The sequence below is a fragment of the Lipotes vexillifer genome, unplaced genomic scaffold (genome assembly GCF_000442215.2).
Source record: "Lipotes vexillifer unplaced genomic scaffold, Lipotes_vexillifer_v1.1 scaffold1161, whole genome shotgun sequence".
Lineage (NCBI taxonomy): Eukaryota > Metazoa > Chordata > Mammalia > Artiodactyla > Lipotidae > Lipotes > Lipotes vexillifer.
The window spans coordinates 1,197,624-1,220,484 of NW_006780142.1; the positions used below are offsets into that span (position 1 = coordinate 1,197,624).

Sequence of the window (22,861 nt, forward strand, 5' to 3'; positions counted from 1 at the left end):
TTCCGATCTGTGAACACAGCTATTCTTCCATTTATTTATGTCTTCTTGAATTTCTTTCAGCATTGTTTTGTAGTTTTCAGTGTACAAGTCTTGTCTCCTTGGTTAAGTTTAATTTTAAGTATTTTATTCTTTTTGGCGCTATTATAAAATGAAATTGTTTACTTAATTTCCTTTTTGAATTTTTTATTGCCAGTATACAAAGATGGAACTGATTTTCCTGTGTTGATTTTGTATCCTGCAACTTTGCTGAATTTCTTTATCTCTAACAGATGTGTGTGTGTGGGGGTGTGGGTGTGCGTGTAAAATCTTTAGCGTTTTCTACATATAAGGCCATGTCACCTGTGAATAGAGGCAATTTTTCTTCTTCTTTTCCAGTTTTGATGCCTTGTGTTATTCATGCTATTTTAACGTGACCAAAACATTGCTTCTCAGGAGTTCCACCAAGATCATAGGAATTAGAATTCCAGAGTTTCAGATAGACATTTCATGGTGCTAACATCAAACTGCATGGAGTGAGAATGGAGAGAGTTAACCTTTTTCATCTATTATGCATTTTTTTTTTTTCTTTTGGTTTTCAAGATTTTGTTTATTTGAGTAGTTTGTAGCTACTCTGCAGTTGTTTTGTTTGTTAGGTCCTCTCTTCCTTAAAGTCTGGAAGCAACTCTACCTCCATTTCTTTAGACTCTTGTTCCTCTTGTCAGTGCTCCATACAGCCAGTCATCTTTCCAAAACATACCTCTCTTCTTACATTCGTGTGTTTCAGAAAAGCCTGACGGTTTTCCAGTTTTACAAGATAAATTCCAAACTTCCTGGCACACTCAAGACCCTCTGTGATCTGGCCTTAATCAATTTCTCTACTCGCATCTGTCACCCCTTGCTCCAGTAGGTCTCCACTCCATCTGCATTGGACCCTGAATGCCTTACTGATCATACCTTGTAATTTCACACTGTCTGCTTTAATTTCTGCATTTCCTCTACCTAAAATGTCTTCCTGCAAATTTTTCCAGGTAAAAATCTATGCATCTTTCAAGGTGAAGTCCAACTGCCACCTCCTCTGAAACTTTAGCATCCTCAAGTGTGTTTTTATAGTTTCCTGTTCTGTGCTTTGTTAAACGAGCTTGCTACATGAAATCTAACAGTTATCCTGGAGTATCAGAATTAATTGTATATATTTCAACCTCCATGGAAATTGTGAGCTCCTTGAGCAAGAAAGGCAGCTGTATTATCTTTGTGTCTCCAGTGAGTGCCTGACTCAATGTTCAGCTCATGTAGCCTGCTTGAGAAATATTCAGTGAACAAACTTGTATTTGAATGGTCATCCTTCCTGGCTGCTTTAAGAGCATGTTTTATGTCTTGAGACAATAGACTCAGTCTTTACACTTCTTTGCGTCTACGTAACAAATGATGGCATATCATCAGTAAATATAACCCTCCCACTACCTCCTTGTCCCTGATTTCCTGAATCAAACACCAGATTCCATTGCAGCTAAAACAAACAAACAAATAAACAAAAAACCCAAAGGATTATTAATTTGAAAGCTCTGCTTGGTTTGCTTTTGTGTGGAGGGGACTGAGACGTTACCATTTATAATAATAAATGTGTCATATGCTAGCCAGCAGCATGTCCTGGGACTATGAGGTAATCAAAGGAACCGCGTCCATGGTTTTCACTGTGCCTTTTGGGGTCTCTTATCCCCTAGTTCTAACATAATATAAATGTAAATCATGAATCCAAAGAATCATGAAAAATAAATGTCGTAACTCAGGACTGATGTGATTCAAACCCAACTCGGGGGGAGAACACATAGCCTCAGTTGTCCATAGTGGGTCTTTTAGTGTCCGTCTCACTGGATGCTGTCCTGATTAATAGCATCTGAGTCAAGGGAGAGGTTACAAGACTATCCATTCAGAGAAACAGGCCTGTAGTAAAACCTCACATACTTAGATGGTAAGGAGAGAGGCTTATCTCATTTAGGAAAAAGTTACTATAAATAGAGTACTGTAGGCATTTTGAACAAGCTGCTAAGAAAGTATTATATTAAGTATTGATTTGTTGAACCCCTTTCAGAGGGTAAATCACAACCATCACCTTGATATCAGCTGACAGAATGAAATGGGTACCTCTTAAAAATTGGGCATTCGTTCTCTTGAGCATTTCTTTGTTCATTTAGGAGGCATCTGTGGAGCCTCTGCAGAGCGCTTGCTGTGTGCCAGGCTTCATGCTAGGTATCCAGGTTACAAAGGTGAAGGAGAGAGAGAGGCCCTGCCCCAGTGGAGTTTACCCTGCAGTGCAGAGGTTAAAATTAGCCTCACACATGCTCACACAGACGTGTACGTGTACGTGTACGTGTACGTGATTACATTATTAACTCCTTACAAACTGTTTCTTCATAGACGGCTCAAAAATAAACTCAGCCTTTCCTAGTTGGAGGGAGGGCCAGGGGTACGATATGCTCCTTCCACTTCCAGCACAATTTCCCAGAAGCTCTAGAATGACTCTTCTTTTTGCTGAAAGATGTAGGTGAAGACAGTCTAGTCAGCAGTGGAGAGAGTTTTCTGAAGAAAGGCTGTTTACTCTGTATATTTTGCGAGCTGCCTTTGTGCAAACAACCCACACCCGTGTTCAGTCACGCTGTTCATTGCTGCATATGGTAATGAACCGTTGGCACCGAAGTTTGCTTGTACTTGATTGTGATCCCGATGTACGTGACACTTGCCCTTCTCACCCTGACGTTAGTCTGTCCCATGTTTTCCTGGAGACTCAGCAAGAAACTCCATCCAAAATATTCCTTCTTACTGATGCTCCATTGGCCTACTAGCAGGATAATTAATTTCAGATAATTCCCACTGTGTCCTACTCCAGCTGCCTTGGGTTCGGTGCTTTGATTATCTTTTGTGCGAGAGCCAGGGCTTTTCAGCTTTCTATCGATTCTTTTCTATACTGAGATGCAAATAGCCCACTGGCCATAGTGGGGAATGCCCAGGCCGTGAAAGTTGCAGAGATCATAAGGCCTTTGTCACCAGACCTCAATGCCTATATTGATGCCTGTCGTGCTTTAGGGTTTCATTTGCATTGATTCATAGGCGTCCCCCACCCCCAGAACTGGCATTCGATAATTGCATGTTGCTTCACAATAAATCCATATTCACATTCTCAGTTTCCAAGAGTATAAAGTACTAAAGATAGTTACCAGGGGAAGTGAAAAATAGCTTTCACTTTGCCAGAGGGGAATCTGTTCTCTGCTGTTGTTCATTAATAACAAACTTCTGTGTGAGTGTTAGAGTTTTTAAAAAGAATTTATGGTTGAGTACTTAACTGGATTCCTTGTTAAACATCTGAACGTTTATTTTAATATTTTTCATTTTATTTTAGTAACTTTTGTTTTCCTTCTCCTGCAGGGGAAAGGTTGTAAGAGTTCTCATTTTAAGCTTTCAGCTTTGTGCGTTGAGGTTCAGTTTACCTTCTGATTAAGAAAATGTTTAAAGAAATTGTGCTCTCTATCTCACTGGGGTTTAAAGTTTTTTTACTCAAGGCGTGCATTTTAGTAAATCATAGTTTTTGTTTTTACAAAAGTGGTAGGTAAGAGTTGGTGATCTGTACCTGAAACACTTGCAGTGAACTCTCTTTCCGAAAAATGTCAAACTGTAAGTTATTTGATTATGATGCTATTCAACTTATTTTTAAAAATATATAATATATAAAGAAATAGTAAAGCAACAACAAGGACAGTGAAGCACCAGAGCTCTTAGAGTCCATTGCAGACATCTATTTTGGTCGCGTTCAATTGTTTCACTTCATACGAACTGTGTTCCAGAAAAAATTGGAATTATGTTTCTGTATCTGGAGCTCCTTACCAGGGTGAAGCAACTATGGTGAAATGTTTTGTGAAGTGAATTATTTTGTAAATCAAGTCATCGTTTCATAATTGATCACTTTTACATTTGGGGAAATTTAGAGTTGGGAAATATTTGTGCAAAGAGTGCTATGTTATCACTGTGGTGTTACAATAATACCTTACATCCGTATGTGCATCTCTGCTTAACCTTTCATTCCAATTCTGAATATAGCTTTGCCACTAACCTGGGGAGCCATGTGGTTGAACTGTGTCCAGATTTGGGGTAACAAAGACACAACATCAGGTGGTCATTTCTTCCACTTTTTACAAAATACTATTTTAAGTGTTTCCCTGATTGAGGACTTTCAAGGTCGCAACTAAAGTATCCCCATATTGTTGGCATGATGCAAGACTGTTAAATCTTTTGGGCGCTTTCTAAAATTGTAAAGCATAAACTTGGCCCTCACCAGCAGATGGTTTTTACTGAGGCTTTTCAGAGTCATTGCACCTACCTCAATTACAGCCATTGTCTTCCAGCCAGAAGATTCAGGTCTGTTGTTTTGGAAGAAGAGGTTGCTATAGCCTTAGTCTAGTCTAGAACTTTCTAAAAGATAGTGTGCTGAAGGCCAGGAGAGCATTCCACAAAGTTACTTTTTTAGTGGTTCTTGGGGCGAATGGCCTAATTTCTATTACGGCCAAAGAAAAGGTGGACAATTTAATACAGAATGTGGTCAGAGAACAGAGCTCATGCTCATGGGGTGTTCCCTTCGGGGGCAGAACGATGTTTCTGCTTGTCCAAGAGACGTCTGTAAATGCAAGGTGCTCTTTTTAGAGTCCAGGACTCTGGGTTGAACCAGATCTTTTAAAACTTGGCTATTCTTAAATATAATTAATAAAGTGAAAATAATTCTTATTTTGAATAGGTTTCTTTTACTAGGGTGAACTTCTAGACAATGCCTATAAGTTAAATTTTATCAGAAGTTTTATTTTTATATTGCAAAGCTGTTAAAGGAAGATAGAAACCAATGTTATTAGCTTTGTTGTTTGGGGAAATCTGATTCCCAAACAACATTTTCATTTTTTTAATGACAATACATGATGAATTTACAGAATTGTCTTCCACCTATAGATAGTACCAGCGATTTTTTAAAAATAAGATTTTCATACTTTTGCTGACTTTGAGTAAATATTTATTGGATGCATAAACTATGGGAAGATTCACATAGACCTTAGTATTAAAGTTGACATTATAGGTCCAGTAAAGGTATCTTTATGTAAATGGTTGACCTTCTTTCTACTGTCTTTCTGCTCTTATATTATTGGTTTTATAAGGAAATTTAAGAGCAAATAGATTCCAAGCATAAAAATAACTTACATTACTGAATGTAAGTTACTATTTGCTTTTAACCTTGTTGATAAGTTTTCTTTGAATCTCTCTTCCTAAAGGATTTTTTTTCATAACAACATACGGGTTTCAGCTGAAAAGGGTTCTCACTGGCAAGGTAAGTTTTGATTTGTGGCTAGAAAATGGTTCTGCTTCTTGTAGCTTTAATTCTTACACTCGCTAGGCTTAAATACAACATGGTTGGATGTGTGCTTTGGCTCTTTATTTCTTGAACAGAGGAAGAGCTTTACTCAACTCATTTGGCTTCTAATTTGACCAGGAGAAAGAGCAGAAGTATGGCCTAGCGGTAATTTGCCAGAGGGCTTGTTTACCCTGTTTGCTTGGGCTAGCATGTTCATGCCATGCTATGTTACACTGTGTCAAAAAAAGGAACACTTTTCTAAATCTTTCTAAATATAACTATGGCAAAGATAACTCTTCTTGATTCAGGTCTTTTAATGCGTACTTGAAGCCTTGAGATGATTATTCAGACTTTTATAGGTACCTTCTACAAATTTCTTTTTTATTTGGCTGGGTGGGAAGAGGAAGCAATATTCCTCTTAATTTTAACAAAAGTAATTTTGAAATGAAAACGGTAATAAAACAGAGACATATTAAAATTCTCTTTAGAAGAGTAGACGGAATGATTCTTTAGACCTGTAGCTTATGGAGAGACTAGAGACAAAATCAGTCCATTGAAATAACATGTGTCACGAAGTCTTGGGAGAAAGATGACTTTTGCTCTCACTGGACATAAGCTGACCAAGAACCACTGCTTAGATGACTTCTTGTCATTTATTCCACACCACCCTCTCTCCCCAGCCTTGTCCCTGGGAGAAGGGCCAAAGTTTGAGGTGTGTGTTTGCTGTGAGTCCCTTGAGATCATCATCTTTAAACAAAGTTAGACAGGAAGGAGGCTCTGGCCTCGGGAAAGCCAGGCGTTTGCCCGGTCAGGGGGCTGGTTAAAGCTCACAGATGGGAGTCAGACTTTGGGTCCAGATCCCAGCTCTGCCACCTATTAGCTCTGCATCTGAGGGCAAGTTGTTTCATCTCTTTGTGCCTCAAAACTTGGGCTGAGGGCTTCCCTGGTGGCGCAGTGCTTGAGAGTTCGCCTGCCGATGCGGGGGACATGGGTTCGTTCCCCGGTCCGGGAAGATCCCACGTGCCGCAGAGCGGCTGGGCCCGTGAGCCATGGCCGCTGAGCCTGCGCGTCCCGGGCCTGTGCTCCGCAACGGGAGAGGCCACAACAGTGAGAGGCCCGCGTACCGCAAAAAAAAACAAAAAACAAAAACAAAACCTTGGGCCGAGTGTATCTACCTCACACGGGTGTTGCAAGGATTAAATGGCACCAAGTAAATACCCAATGAACGCCAGCCTCTGTTGCTTTATGTGACGATCTTCCACCTCGCCATTAACTGTCATTCTTAAAATACTGGAGTTCCCGTCAAAAGTTTTATTTTTGTACATGCCATTAACATGGCAGCAGCGCTTCTGCTTTTGCGTATTACGGCAGACAGACTGGAGTTGTCAGAACAAGCTTAATGTAAATAGCGTGTGTTTAATTGGTTATGTTTTTACCAAACACATAATCAGTTTATTTTCTGTTTCAGAACGTGTAAGTGTCTGTGGGCTTAGGAACGGGTCTGGTATGATTTCAGTAACATATGTGGCCTTAGGATTACTGTTTGGGAAAAATATACGCTAATTGTATTGAAATTATCTAGGGCCATATAGTGACAATGAGGCTGTCTCATTGAGCATGTGGGTGTGCGATTCCATGCCTGTTACGTTGGGGGGGGTGCTCTTACAGCAGGCCCAGAAATAGTTGGCAATTTGGCTCTTTGCACCTGGCAAACCAGCCAGGTATCAGTACACGTCTATCTTCACTGGTTTGTATGGTCACAAGGAGTTGAGGATGCTGCCTGCACACCCTCCTCAACACATCAAGGGCCATGTGAACAAAAGTAAATAACAACAAAATATCCAGATACAGTATAATCTGAGGGTTATGTAACCTATTGTTATCATTTTTTAAATTTAAGTTAGTTTTCAGGCACATTCTGGTCTGTTCTTTCTTTCTTTCTTTCTTTCTTTTTTTTTTTGTGGACGCGGGCCTCTCACTGCTGCGGCCTCTCGCGTTGCACAGCACAGGCTCCGGATGCGCAGGCCCAGTGGCCACGGATCATGGGCCCAGCCGCTCCGCGGCATGCAGGATCCTCCCGGACCGGGGCACACACCCATGTCCCCTGCATCGGCAGGCGGACTCCCAACCACAGCGCCACCAGGGAAGCCCCTGTTCTTCCTTTTCTTTTTCTTTTTCTTTTTTTTTTTTTTTTTTTTTAAGATTTTACTGTCACCCTCAGCTTCATCTTTCTTTCTTTCTTTTTAAAATTTTTTTGGCCGCACTGTGTGGCTTGCGAGATCTTAGTTCCCTGACCAGGGAATGAACCTGGGCCCTTGGCAGAGAGAGCATGGAGTCCTAACCACTGGACTGCCAGGGACTTCCCTGTTGTTTCTTTTATTAGGTCGAACCACGTGAATGGGAAATATTAGCTTTTGACCTTAAAAATAGCAATCTCATTTGTCCAACCTAATACATAAATACCAAACAGGATCTACGACATGTACCCTAGCTAGCTGATTATATTTAAATACAGATATTTGTAATATAATATGGGTTAAGGATTGGCATTTAGATTTGCAATGCCAATATCTTACTTCACTTTTGGGATGAACCTTAGGGAGCTTGGGGTAAGAGAGGATTTCCATTACTTGCTTAATGATAGTGATTCATCACATGTGAATTCCTCATTAAATCATTTGCCCTGGTACCAAATCTTATATAATGGGTGGGTTGGAGAGAGACCCAGGTCCTATCATAGTTCATGAGTCAGATCCAGACTGAGGGCCGCTTCCAGCCTAAGCCAACTTACTGAAGTCATGGACTGCCCATCACTTGTTCAGAGTCCATTTGAACCGTAAGTCACTATATCAGAACTCTTAGAACTATACCCAGTCATCAGGGACATTCATCTAGAAAGCAATATTTTAACACATCAAATTCTAATTCAAATTCTAATTATTCACAGAATAATTTCTGTAGAAATATCCCTTTTTTTCTCTTCTCTGTCCCTTTTCCTTTCCCTCTTTGTATCACACCCTCTCTCATCCCTGGTTGATTGTACTATTACTAGTATAATTCTAATAACATTGCATAATTAGTTCCTACAAGGACACTTCTTGCCCTGTGCTTTTGAGCCAGAGTGTAGGTGAAAGCATGTCATCTTGAACATTCTTTTACTCATTCATTGTGCAAACATTACTGAGTACCGACTACAGGTCAGTCCCTACACACAGGAGTTTATATTTGAGAAGAGACAGACAAGTGGATAGCATGGTTGGGGCCTTAATTGGAATATTTCTACCGAGTGTGTGAAATACGCACAGAAAGTCCTTGAAGCCCCAGTGAGGAGAGTGTGGAAAGGCCAGTGAAGGTGACTGAAACTGAGCAAGAGTTCCCCAGGAGGAGGAAGAGAAACCTGTTAGGTAGACGGAGCAGCAAGGCCAGTGGCTTAGGTGAATAGGTGGGTGAATCTTCAGACTTGGGTCATATGAGAAAATGGATTTAAATAATAAAGTTTTTCTCAGTATCAATATTTTGACTAATACGGTATTGCTTCTTTTCTTTGCTCATTCTTATTTATAAATTGGCTCTGTAATAGGTGGTTTGGTTCCTTATGACTGCAATTTGTTTTGTTTTTTGTTTTTAATTCAAGTATAGTTGATTTATAAAGTTATGTTAGTTTCAGGTATACAGCAAAGTGATTCAGTTACACACACACACACATTTTCAGATTCTTTTCCCTTATAGCTTATTATAACGTATTGAATATAGATCCCTGTGCTATACAGTAGGTCCTTGTTGGTTATCTGTTTTATACCTAGTAGTGTGTATCTGTTAATCCCAAACTCCTGATTTATCACCCCCACCCCGTTCCCCTTTGGTAACAATAAGTTTGTTTTCTGTGTCTGTGATTCTGTTTCTGTTTTGTAAATAAGTTCATTTGTATCATTTTTTAAGATTCCACATATAAGTGATATCATATGATATTTGTCTTTTTCTGTCTGACTTACTTCACTTAATATGGTAATTTCTAGGTCCATCCATGTTGCTGCAAATGGCATTATTTCATTCTTTTTTATGGCTGAGTAGTATTCCACAGTGTGCGTGTGCGTGTGTGTGTGTGTGTGTATGCCACATCTTCTTTATCTGTTCCTCTGTCAGTGGACATTTACGTTGCTTCCATATATGATTGCAGTTTTAAAATTTATATCATTCATGTTTTTCATCTTGTCTTTGAGGCCTCATTTAATTGAATTCATGTTCTTCTTTAATTATTTTATAGAGAGAAGCAACTGTTAGGAATTTCTTCCTGTTCCTTGAGTTATATTTTCTTCTGATAGAGAGATGGGATCAAAAGATAGAATCATTGTGTTTGTCCATGCCTTTTCTCTCTCTCTCTCTGTCTTTTTTTCCCCTTGTTATGGTTTGTTTGAGTAGTTCTCATGCATTTCTTTTCACTTTCATCATGCTTGGGTAACTCAGGTCACATTTTCTGTTTGTGCTGATATAATGAAGATTTCTTTTTGACCTGTGTGCCACGCTGTCAGACAGTGGAGTGTTTTCCTTCCTTTATTTTGTGACCCATTCATGTTTGTTGTTGCTGTAGCCTAATGTAATACCTGGGGAAGTGGGAAAACCGAACTGAGGTGGAATGTGGTCTTTATTGGGATACCGGGGCTCGGCTTTCTCTCTCCTATGAGTTTGTTAAATGTGCTGCATCACTGTTCACGTTGCTTGCTTAAGGGTGGGGGAATGGGTACACCAGAGCCAGTCTGTCTTTAATTTATTCCTCCAGTTCCTGGTGAATTTCTAGAGGCTTCATTTCAATCAGGATCAGCCTGACCATTGACTTTCCATCTTTTCATTACTCTCCTGAAGCAATTTCTGCTGCTCTTAGATCCGAAAACGATAAAGAAGCCACACAGTTTGCTTCCTTTTCTGTGGCTCTTCAGGAGTTTTTTTCTTAGCTTGATCAGGGAGTTCTAAAGTTTAATATATTAGGTTATATACTTTTGTTTGGATGCCCTTGGTGGAGTATTTTTGCCAGTTTTTAGTAATTGTGTTTTGTAGGACACTGGTGCTCATTTTGTTAGTTGTGGGAAGGATATTCTGTGGTTTAGTTTTCAGCAGTCATCATGACCTGATTGTTTTGCCAGTTAGATGACCACAAACAATTTTTCTAGCTCTAATTGATTCATTTTCTAAGCCAGTGAATCAGTTGGGGCCTTCTGATCACAGCCATAAGGCTAATGTGTTATTCTTTGTGTTTATAGAAACACAAAGACAAGCTAAGCTGTCTTCTATTTGGAAGTAAATTTGCTTATTATTCATTCTACAAACATAAGGAGAAGTGTGTTAAGGTCACATGTAGATCGTGACTCTGGGAGGAGGTACCTTTGGCCCATCTGCCTCCGTCTTCAACAGATGCCCGTGCTGATCAGTAGCCTAAGTTTGGGTTGGAGGGAAGAACTTGGTGTCCGCACCTTCCCTCCGTTGCCTTGCAGGCTCCATCAATTCTCTGTATTCCTACATCGTCATGTGCCTAGGCAAGGTTGTTTGGCGGCCTTGTCCAAGATGTCATCGTGCCTGATCCATGAATCAGTCAGTCAAACATGCCATAAAAGTAATGTGACTTTGCAAACACCACCCAGTCCCTTGGGAGACTTAGCGCTTCTGGGATGAAAACTTCCATCAGCTCCAGAAACTAGAGCCTCAAAAGCATATGTAATTGCCCTACTTGGCAGTCCTGTTCTGAATCATCCTTTTTCCATGGCACGGGCTATGTGAGAATCGAATACACTTGGGAATGAGGGGGTTTGGTGTTTTGCTTTAGTTCTTAGTGTGCCTGACACCATAGATTTGTTTTGGGTAACACTCCCCCACTCTTTACAGAGGGACCTGTAGAGTTAGTTGTTGACTGCCTTCCCCAACTTCTTCTTTTTTTTTTTGCGGTACGCGGGCCTCTCACTGTTGTGGCCTCTCCCCTTGCGGAACACAGGCTCCGGACACGCAGGCTCAGCAGCCATGGCTCAGCGAACCCGTGTCCCTTGCATCGGCAGGCGGACTCTCAACCACTGCGCCACCAGGGAAGCCCCCCTAACTTCTTTTTTATCTCAACTCACCTATTTTATATGACCAGAGGGGTTCTCTGACCTATGGGCAGGGTGACATAATCTCAAGCAGTAAAATCCTCCAAAGATTTACAGAGTGAAGGGGAAGTCAGTTCTTTTTCCTCCACTTAACCTCTCTCCTCCCCCAACTCCTTTCAGGAGAAGGAAAGGCATTTTCTCTGCTTCATGGAAACTTGCAGAATCGGGACGAGCGTGCTTACTTGTTATTCAAGTCTCCCTAGACGTGGCTGTAGGACTCCTGAGGTCTTATATTTTCTCGTTCCTTATAGGGAAAGTAGCAACATTATTTGGGGGTGATTAAAAGCAGTTCAGAGTTCATGAGTTTTAAGGAAAAGAATAGAGTTTATTGTGGAATGTAGCATCCCTTTGCTGTTCCTTTGGTTTTGTAGTTAGTTTTTTAAACAGTTTCTTTAAGTGAATTAAGTGCTGACAAGCCTTTGCCTCTAGGGGATGGTAACATTACCTCAAATTCTCACATACTTTTTACAAGTATGAGTATCATGTAATTATCGTCTCCTCCTCCATCTTCAAATCTGGTGACAACTAGTTAATTTTGAAACTGCCAGAGAGATTATTTCAGTGTTACACTGTACCTCTGGGAGTAGAATGGAATTTCATCTTTTTTTCCATATACTGACAAAAATCTCCTAATTTCAGAGGGCAATGATGTCACCAGCTAATGAGCAAAATATTTCTTACTAAACAGATGAGTCCTCCCCTGACTCCTTTGTGAAATAAGGGGAAAAAAACCCACAATGTGTTTCATAGTTGATATAGTTACTGCAATTCATAAACACTTTTTAAAGTAATTCTAACTTCTTCAAAGAGCGAAACAAATTTTTCTCTAAACACAAAGAATAACACATTAACCTGATGGCTGTGATCAGAAGGCCCCGGCCACAGCCGGACAGTGATGACTGGTAGCTGATCTTGAACGTACCCAGCCGGAGCCAATATGCTGCCCCCAAGGTAGGGAGTGACCTTGAATGCATCACTTCTTGGACCAGTGGAGGGAGATCAGGCATGTTGGAGAGATTATGAAATCAAGCTTGGAGAAAAGGAGGGCTGTGAATCTGTTGTTGATTGGTGTCACATGCTGTTTATAAGGGCGGCAGCAGCAGCTGAACTCTTCTTTGACCGTCCAGATAGGCAGGCATCTAAGGTCAGCAGGAGCCATGTAAACACGGGACTTCTGGGCTCATATAGGGACATGGAAATGCCCCCAAAGCCATGGCGAGTGCCCGTCCCCTCACTGAAGCATGTCTCAGTTTCCCCAGCCAGAGGTGATTTCACCCACTTCTGAATCCCTGTATCTCTTTGTTCCTCTTACCCATTTATCACAGTTGACTTACATTAATCATATTTCTGAAGTTCTCTTGGGGCATCTCTACCCCCAGACTTCTAGATTATAAGCTTTGTAAGTCCAGGTGAAGCCACCTTACTCACATTGCTATTCCTGCTTCTTCCTAATGCCTCGAATCAGTACATCCCTCCATTGATTTCAGTCAGGAAGTATCTATTTATCGCAAATATAGATGTGATCTTTAATCGTCTCAGTGGGGAAGAATATTCTAATGTTCAGTGTTGGCAGTTGTGTGAAGAGATAGGTACTCTTTGTATACTACTTGTGAAATTTTAAAATAATACAGTGTTTCTTCTGAGCACATTGTTGATATGTATCAAAAGACTTAACGATATGCCCATTCTTTACCCATCAGTTCAACAATCTAATCATTTATTCTAAAGAAAGAATGTATTAGATGCATTAGAAATTTTACCACAGTGTTCATCGGAGTATATTTTACAATACTGAAAAATTGGAAGCATGCACATGTCCAATGATTGAGGATAGTATTTAAGTAAAGTATGGTGTACTTCTGTGTCTGAATACTATTGAATCATTAACGTATTGTCATATTTTATTTTTTGAATATTTGTGGATGTGGGGAAATGTTCAAAACATACTAATTTTTCAAAGCAAGGTATAAAACAGTTTGAACAGTGTACATTGAGGGCCCCAGGGTTTCTCTAAAGGAAACACTAAGAGGCAGCAGTGTGGCTCAGAGGGTCACAATTATAGGGGGGCACTTTGTTTCTATTTACACCTGTGTTCATTTGAGGGAGGCTTTGGGGACCTTGATAGTAACTGTGGGGCGGGGGGTGGAACAGCTAAAGATCACAAGGTCATCCTTTTTTTGTTTAAAAAAAAGTAACATAAAAGTGTATCGTGTGTGTGTGTGTGCGTGTGTGTATGAAGATATAAACCAAAATATTACTCATTTTTCTGATTAGGAAGATATAAGTATTTCCTTTCTCTTCTTTTCTGTATCTGCATTTTCCAAAATTTCTAATTAAAAATATATCTTGTATTAGTAGGAATAAACAATAAATGTTACTGAAACGCAGACAGAGGAATGGAAATGACAGTGCTCTTTGGCCTCTTGAAGTTCAGTGAAGGGCTAGTAATACTGCGATCATGTATTGAGCTAAGTCCTAAGAGAACGTTTGTTAGGTTGCTTTGCAGCCACCTGGCCTAAGGAAGATGAGGAGGAAAGCCAGGAAGGCTTTCCAGAGGAGGTGACACACAAACTGAATCTTTTTTTTTTTTTTTTTGGCTGTCTTGGGTCTTCGTTGCTGCGCGCGGGCTTTCTCTAGTTGCGGGGCGGGGGGGGGCTACTCTTCGTTGTGGTGCGCGGGCTTCTCATTGCGGTGGCTTCTCTTTGTTGCAGGCTGTAGGTGCGTGGGCTTAGTAGTTGCGGCACACGGGCTTAGTTGCTCTGCGGCATGTGGGACCTTCCCGTGTCCCCTGCATTGGTAGGCGGATTCTTAACCACTGAGCCACCAGGGAAGTCCTGAACTGAATCTTGAAGGATGAGTAGGAGCTAGGGAAGTAGATGGGGGTGGACAGAGATCTTCCGCAAAGAGGAATCCTCAAGTGCAGAGGTGTGCAGACACGTGAGAGATGGGGTATCTGAGATGCTGTGAGGAAGTCGCAGTATGAGAACCAGGTGCTGTGAGAGGCTGTTTCCACATAGTGTCTGTATAGCTGAGCGTAACGTGCACAGAAACTGCGAGTAAGGGCTCTGAGCACGCAGTCCTGCTTTTCACAATATGGCCCTTGGACTTTGCTCTGAGGACCTAATGAATAGTTGCTTAGAGTGGGAGTGAGATGCTCAAATCTGTCCTCTGAAAATTTGCGTACTTACTATGTGCTGGGTAAGTTCAAGTCCACTACCCACTGAACAAGACCAGCGATGCTCTTCCTTTGTGAAGTTGATCTGCCCTGTTGCCACCTTCCCTCCACCAAGAAGCATCACAGGGTGGCCTGGACCAGGCTAGTCTTTCGAATATCCCGCAGTTTACTCAGATACACAGCCAGGGCTGGGAGCTGTGGGGCTGAAGAGTCTCAACTCCTTCATTCTACGTGCATTATTTGCTGCAGGCCCACGGGTGCACTGGGCACCCCACTTGCAAGGAGGGGAGTGGACATGGTCCCTGTCCCTGTGGTGTCTCCTGTCTTCTGAAAGAGAAGCCCTTGTTGGGTGCCCATGTGGCTCCCTACATGGAGTGTCTCCATAAACATCTGGCTCCTCTGAGAGTGGCAGCAGTGACAGTTAAAAAGGGAGGTAAAGGGACTTCCCTGGCGGTCCAGTGCTTGAGACTTTGAGCTTCCACTGCAGGGGGCTCAGGTTCGATCTCTGGTCGGGGAACTAACATCCTGCATGCCTCTTGGTGCAGCGAAAAATAAGGGGGGTGGGCAGGAGGAGAGACCACTGGGAGGCCAAGCAGGTCCTTCCCTCCACCCACCTCACAAAACCTGGCTCTTGACTTGAGGATATGGGGAGGGGGAAGGGTAAGCTGTGTCAAAGCGAGAGAGTGGCATGGACATATATACACTACCAAACGTAAGGTAGATAGCTAGTGGGAAGCAGCCGCATAGCACGGGGAGATCAGCTCGGTGCTTTGTGACCGCCTGGAGGGGTGGGATAGGGAGGGTGGGAGGGAGGGCGACGCAAGAGGGAGGAGATATGGGAACACATGTATATGTAGAACTGATTCACTTTGTTATAAAGCAGAAACTAACACACCATTGTAAACCAATTATACTCCAATAAAGGTGTTAAAAAAAAACAAACAAAACCTGGCTCTTGAGGCCCACCTCCCTCGATCTCACACTGTAGCGGTTTCAGGATCTTCCAGGCTCCAGGCCTCACAGTTAAGGTCTCCTTTCATTCTCTCAAAGGACCCTCAGAGGCTTGTCACTGCCTGTTTTATAAATGAGAGTTCACAAGTGGCATAAAGGAGACCTCAGCCTATGTCTGCGGGATTCCAGAGTTCTGGCTCTGAATCCTGCCCAGAATCTTCTGTGTATCTAAACAACCTGTTCAGACTCAGCCTCAAATGTTGGCCATTATCACTTGCTTTCATGTGTTTTTGCTACTTACATGGCACCTAAAACAGCAGTTTGCAAGAATTAAAATCTCTCTTGTTTGAATTCCCATCAGTAATAGAGGGAATGCAGATGTAATCATCACTTACCAAGCTCCAAGCTCCAGTGGTCGATTATACACAATTATATACAAAATTCGTAAAACATCAACACTTTAACACAAATGTTATTAGACGAAGTTTACGTGGAGGAACACTAAGACCCATAGGAGTAGAGTGATTTGCTGGAGGACTTGGAAATTAATGCCCGGCTGTTCTAGCTCCAAAGTCTGTGAGTATTTCCCCACTGTCTTTGGGGCATGCACGTTTTCTTCGTTTTCATGAAGTAACAAAGAAATTCAAGTGAGACTTCTACTGACAGTCTTAAGGAATTCTCAGCACAATGATGCACGCAGTGTGGTTCTCAGTCTTGGGTGAAGGAAGCCCGGGTAGAGTTAGGGTGTTGCAGGAGCAGAACCACGAAGTGTCACAACCTTCCTCTGCCATTTACTGTCTGTGAAATGAGATCACGTGTGCAGATACTTAGCAGAGTGACTGGGAATTGTGGGCATTTGATAAATATGGGTGACTGAAGTCCCACACTGGGAAAGCACTGCCACCACTTGTGGCACGTGTGGGTCCTCAGATGGCAGTGTGGAAGGGAGCGGATGTGAAACCAGAGAGGGCATCAGGGAATGGCTTTGCGAAATGGGAAACAGACGGTATAGGGAAGGTGTGGCGAACCATTGTGGGGAGAAATAATAGGAAATTCGATAAATGATGGGAGGAGGCATTTTGGGGGCAGAAAAATTGAGGGAAAGGGAATTTCATGCAGAGTGAGAGATGCCAAAGGGACGGAGAGCAGGACAGGTGCCCAGGAAAAGAGGGTGAGCTCTGGCCATCTGGGATACCCCAGGATCTCTGCTATGTGATGTCCTACCAAGAGAGGGGCCCTCGCATAGTACATAAATAAAGACCCACACAGTGAGAGGCACCTAGGAGTGGGTAGCTTGGACTACACAATGGGAATACATGACTTACCCCACTGAATGAATGTAGCCCTGAAAATACAGACATACCACCTGTGTCACGGAAACTTCACATGGGTTTTCAGTCCTGCCTTTTTCGATGGTGTTCTGTTTAAGTAACAATGTGACGTCGCTCCCTAGACAGCCCTGAGAAAATTAAATGACCATCTAGTGACAGAGTCCCCGTGCTCACATTTTAGAATCCGAGAGAACTCAGCTGCTCTGAAGTGATTATTGAAACAATTTGGTTAAGACAGTTTTAGAAGCATCAGTGAAGGGGACCTACATTTACTCTAGTGGTTAAAATAGAAAAGAAAGAAAAAACAAAAAGGAAGCGGGAGAGAGACAGAAAGTGACAGCTTTAGGAGAAAACCACAATCATAAGTTTTAATTCAGGAATTTCAAAAATAGCCCTTGGAAGGTGTCTATTTTCAATTGCGACGACTCCCTTCAGGGGGTGTTGGGAAGGCTATCGGCAAAAAAGATCTTTTTTCAGTTCAGTCACTAGTGAGGGTGAGTCCTTGTCCCGGATTTGCTGGGATTCTCGCGTTCTTTTTTTCTTTCTCTGGAATTCCATAGACAGTAATTAAGGAACTGGAGGCCAGCGGGAGGTCAGGGAGCCTTCGTCAGTGAAAACAGGGATTGTTTGCCACGTACAACACTCCCTTTTTTCCTTGTGGTGAATAGATTTGCTTAGAGCTGATGACTTCTGCCTTTCTTACAAGTTATGCAGTTACTAGCGAGGAACTGGGGGATCAGGCAGCAGAGGCAGCAAGCAGCTAATTGAAACCAGCGTCTTCACTTTCTTCTCCTTCGGATTGTAAGCTGTGCCGGCAGAGCCTGCCCGATCATGTAACTTCCAAGGAGTATGTTCGAGGAGTGCCTCACCATCACTTTGAGATTACAGAGGTGGCAAGCAGGAGTGAAGACGCGCTCGGAGTGGGGAGGGGGCGGGGGTCCCGGACGAGCTCAGAATCACCCCTGAGGCCTGCTCAATGCCGAAGCCGGTAAGTTCGCTGGACACGCTTCACGTGAAGGGGGAAATGTGCTTTCCGTCGCTTCAAGGAAAAGCTTTTTAATTGTTCCCGGCTATGATGCTTCCGTCTTTCCTATTCAAATTCCTCTAGATTCATCCTTGCTCACCCGATATGGAGGCATAGCTTTTGGAGGACAGGAGTGAATATTATTTTGAGGATAAAGCGGGCATGCGAGGGGTTGGGTGTACGTGGGGTTGGGAGCTTAGTTGCCACTTGTGGAGGCTTCTCGCGCGGAAGACTTGGTTTCGGGCAGCTTTGCACACGGCATTTCATAAACCTACGATTGGTTTCCTTCTCTTAACTTGACGGTTAACGCCATCGACATCGTATGAATTTCACAGGCGAATATCTTGCCAATTTCAGAATACTTTTCAGAAGTGCATAAATATAGTGTTCCCCTGCGTAGTTCTGGGGCGAGATAAGTGAACTTAGTCGGGACAGCATGCTACGTGTTTGGAGCTGGGGAAGCAGCAGAGTAAGTGTGTTTCTGCAAAAGGCACAGCTGTAATCCTATGCTCAGCAAGGTCTCCAGCGGTCCCCAAAAGGGTTCTAGTTGCTCCTTGCAAGTTCAGTTTAATCTTTATTACAGCACGTTACTCCTGTGCCTGCGCGACTGTGCCACGCAGCTTTTGGAAAGCGTTTGTTCTGGCACATCATGATTTGCAAGAACTGTTTGTTACAAGGTCAGGGGCAAGTGAAGCATCTGTTACCGACCCGCAGTGACAGGCTTCAGTTGAACAGTAAGGGGATGCTTTTACTTTGCTCCATCCAGCACACGCATTTTTGTATCTACAGATGCTATTAATTGTGTTCCTTTTTTTCTGATTATCCTTAATGTAGCTGTGTTATAAAAAGTTCTCCACGCTGGCTCCATGTCTTTCCCATTAGAACATTGCAGATGTGTCAAGGACGCACATGTTCCAAAAGAAGCTGAGAAGGAGGGAGGCTCCACCCTCCTTCACAAGCCAAAAGGGCCCCATAGGCTCCTCCTCATTCAGCAGCCTGGCAGGCGAATTGTGTACTCTCTCTTTAAAGCAGCTATAGTTTTGTGCCTTGGCTTGGTCAATTTGTTATGGTTTAAAACTGTGGAGCCAGCTGTCTGCAATCTGATGTAATGTTGCCATGGAAACCAGAAATGAAACACTTAAGCATTCACCACAGAATTACTACATATAGCATTAGCCAAAGTAATTAAAAGTTGAGCCATATGGGCCTTCTGGTGGAAAAATATGCAATAGAGAGGCTGGAAATTAAATGTTTCTATTTACAGTATTGTAAATCCACATCCTTTGGTGGGGTAAATCAGTTGCCTTTTCTACTACAGGTTTGGAGGTGGGGGTTTTATACAGATGATTGAGTTTTCACCTTCTAATTTAGAAGCTGGTCAAACTAAAGTTTTTCTTAGCACTCTGACCTGGGCTAGGACAGGGAGGGGAAGAGATACCATCTTGTGTTTGAACGTATATAAACATACACTGTTATTTTTTTCACTGTAGTTTATTTAAAACCTGTTTTATAATAACTCTGAGTCTATTTCTTGGAATCAATCATTCATTTTATATACATTGCAGGTTTCCCTCGTCTTCTACGAAGGTCCTCTAGGTGTGGGGGTTTCCTTTGTATACCCATGTCTGTTTCTTAATTTTAAAAAATTCTCGCACCCCCATCTCACACATATATCTCTGGGGGGGGGATGTATTTTCTGAATAAAAAGACAAGTCTTTTCTTCAGCATTTGGGAAGTGGCACATGCTTATTTAAAAGGAGAGACGTGAAATGAGGAATTTAAGCTTTACTCCCTAGTTTAAAAGAAAACTGCATGCCGTTTACGCAGTCTTTATGTTGAAACAGCTGGAGAGAATTTTTTAAAGGCAAATATTTCACAACTCTTTTTCCTCTGGACTCAGAAGGAAGTGAGAAGTCAACACCTCTCTCAATAAAAAGCATCCTTGGGATACACTGTTCAACTACCTCCAGTGACTTCCGGGCTCACTTAAGAGGAGATTTTCTATTTTTAAAATGATAATAATAAGATATATATATATATATATATATATATATATCTTGAATGACTTTTTTTATCCTACATGTCTCTTCATATAAATTGTGCTGCACCTGCCTCATCTAGTGTTCAAAAACATGCTAATGCAAAGAAAGTTATTGGTTGCTATGATTTGTGATTTGTCAGTGGCAAACACCTCCAGACTTTTAGTTTTTTTAAAGAAAAAGAAAAATAATACTAATTCAAAGTTCTAAAGAGTTCTTGTTCCTCAAAAAGAGATGGAACATGTGAAAGCAATTAAATAAGTACCTGGAATATGTTCTTTTTCGCCCCAGTGAATCTGTGGCAGAGGAAAGTAGGACTGGTGGGGCATGGGGTGGGGTAGGGGAGGTCATTGCCTTTAAATCTGTTGTCCTGGTTGAACTGTTTTGATTTCTCCCTGAAAAGCTCCTTCCAGTGGTCTGTTTCCTACAAGTGATTTGTGTCTTCGTGGACTCAAGATTTTTGTATTACTCCTTTCCAGGTCCCATTTCTCTTTTTACTTCCCCCCAGCCCCCATGCACACCACCACCAGCAACCCCCAGGCTAGGTATGAGTGATCTTCATCCTGTGATGCAGCTTCCTGGAACTTATTTATGAACAGCCTGTGCTTATTTCATTTTCACTTGACTTCAGAAGTTTTTAACGAGAGGTTTATAGATGGTTTAGATTTGTAGGTACAGAAGCTTTCTGTAATCAAGTGTTGACTCTTCTATTAGAAGTACTTGACTTGACTTTTGAGATACATCAAGAAGGCAGAATGTTTTTCAGTGTTTATGTGTAATTCCATGCACTGTGGTTTTGTTCAGGTGCTGATTACCCAGAATGAGGGCTAACCAAGTTCTCATTCCTCTGGTTGACCACTCTGACCATTCCATCGCAAACCAACAATTCATCCAAGAAAAAGTAAAATTCAAATCAGACAATTGCCATTATGTAGTAGAAGCTGTACTTATTATTTTAATTTGTTACATTTTAAGATTTAGACCAAATGTCTTAAGCCTGATTGCCAGCTTGCAATGTATCCTCCTTCCCCTATTATCTGGGTGTGATTTCTGCTCTTCACTACCGGGTAACCAGCAGTTAACCTTAATTCTGAAATGTGTATGCAGTATTTTACCAATATTTTATAGGACCTTTAAAGAAATTGGACATTGACATACTTCACAGAAGGGAAGCCTGAGAAATACCCCTGTCCCTATGACTGGCCATTCATGGGTTGTAATAATTATTCTTTAGCGAGTTAATGGTTTGCTTATAATTTTGCAGTGAGAAAGTACAATGGCTCCAGTGCTGGGAACTCCAGGGCGAGGACAGAGGCCATGATATGGGTCGTATCTCCCTTACGCAGGGCCAGAATGCTACAGAGATACTTGTGGACTCACAGCAGGCACTATTTTTTTCTGCCTAAGTAATTAATATAATCCCTACCTCATTTCCTCTTGAACTGTTCCCTGCTAACTCTTGTTTACCTATTTAGTTTCTATAAAATTGGGATTAACGAGAGTATTTCTTGGAGGGGGGAGTTCTCCTTATTAGGCTCGTGTTCAGAGATGTGGTTTGTTTTTGGTTGGAGGCATTTCTCTCCGGACTCTGTCAGTGAACTAGGTTGGAGGAGATGGAGAGAAGGCTGTTGGCAGGATGCGCGGGGTGAACTGGAGCAGCTCCGAGCGGCCTGGGCTCTGCGGATGCTGCGCACTTCCACCGGGCTCTGCGCTCCCGGGGATACCTGTGTGCCAGGCCCGGGCAGCACATCCACTGAGTTGGAGACCCTGTTTCACATTTTGAACAGATAAAACAGAGGAAGCTGCATGTTGAATGTTGAAGCTAACTTGGAAACGAGACCCGCATTTTGTTCACAAGGAAAGGATTGTTTTTCGCTTGGGTCACTGCTGCAGAGAGACTTTTTTTTTCTCTCTCTCTGTAATGTTTGATACTTGAGGGAAAACAGCTGGACTGAGCATACTTGAATCACTGCAGAACGAAATGGGATGCTGGGGAATATGGACAGGACTGTATGGCTGCAAAGGTCAGCTTTTTCCCTTGTCCCTCGTGGAGGAATGCAGGGCCTGTCCCCATGCTCGCCTGTGAGCTCTCAGAAGGAGCTGGGAGAGGCCAAAGGAGGGATGGCTGAGATGTGGCAGACGGTCCTCACAAATGGGACCGAAGATGGCTTTCTGCATCTCTTCCGTTTTCCTGCCCCGCTGTTTTTGATTTTCGGGGAGGACTGGAACAAGTCAACAGAATTTGGGTTTGGATAAGTAGTCGATGACCACGTTAAAGAGCAAGTCCTGATGGGCCAGACAGAGAGCCTGGCCCAAACCACAGCAGTGTAACTGGAATTACAGGGCCGGCCTAGGAGAGCATCCTGCCCGAGTTCTCTGAAAGAGACCTGGAATTCATTGAGACAAATGCACCACATGCCGGGCCAGGGCATCGGTGTGTGTTGTGGTGCCTAGGACCTAATTCTCCACCAAATTAGACCTTAAGATGATGATACGTGTTGCTCCAAGAACCTTTTGGGCAGCTTTGTTAGTGTCCCAAGTTCAGCCGCAGAAGTGCCAGAGTTCAGACTGGCAGTGAGGCGGAGCTGCATCGGGCAATTATCTGATTAACTTTTCCTTTGTTTCTTTGCCAGTCAAGAGAACAGTCGGATGATGAGACTGAAGAGTCGGTGAAGTTTAAGAGGTTACACAAGCTGGTAAACTCCACTCGCAGAGTGAGAAAGAAACTAATCAGGGTGGAAGAAATGAAAAAGCCCAGCACTGAAGGTAAAAAAGCAAACTCTACCCTGCTTATTCCACAGTAAATCATTTGGGGTCCGTCTATCAGTAGAAAATATGAAAGTAGAAA

At 42.4% G+C, this 22,861-nt stretch overlaps 1 protein-coding gene across 1 annotated transcript in view; it reads left to right on the forward strand.

Moving 5' to 3' along the window:
- Positions 1 to 22,861, forward strand: part of SASH1 (SAM and SH3 domain containing 1) — a 182,356-nt gene that overhangs the window by 126,549 nt on the left and 32,946 nt on the right. The window contains exon 9 of the mRNA XM_007453214.1: positions 22,647 to 22,779. Within this exon, the coding sequence (XP_007453276.1) occupies positions 22,647 to 22,779 (133 nt within the window). The remainder of the gene's footprint in view (positions 1 to 22,646; positions 22,780 to 22,861) is intronic.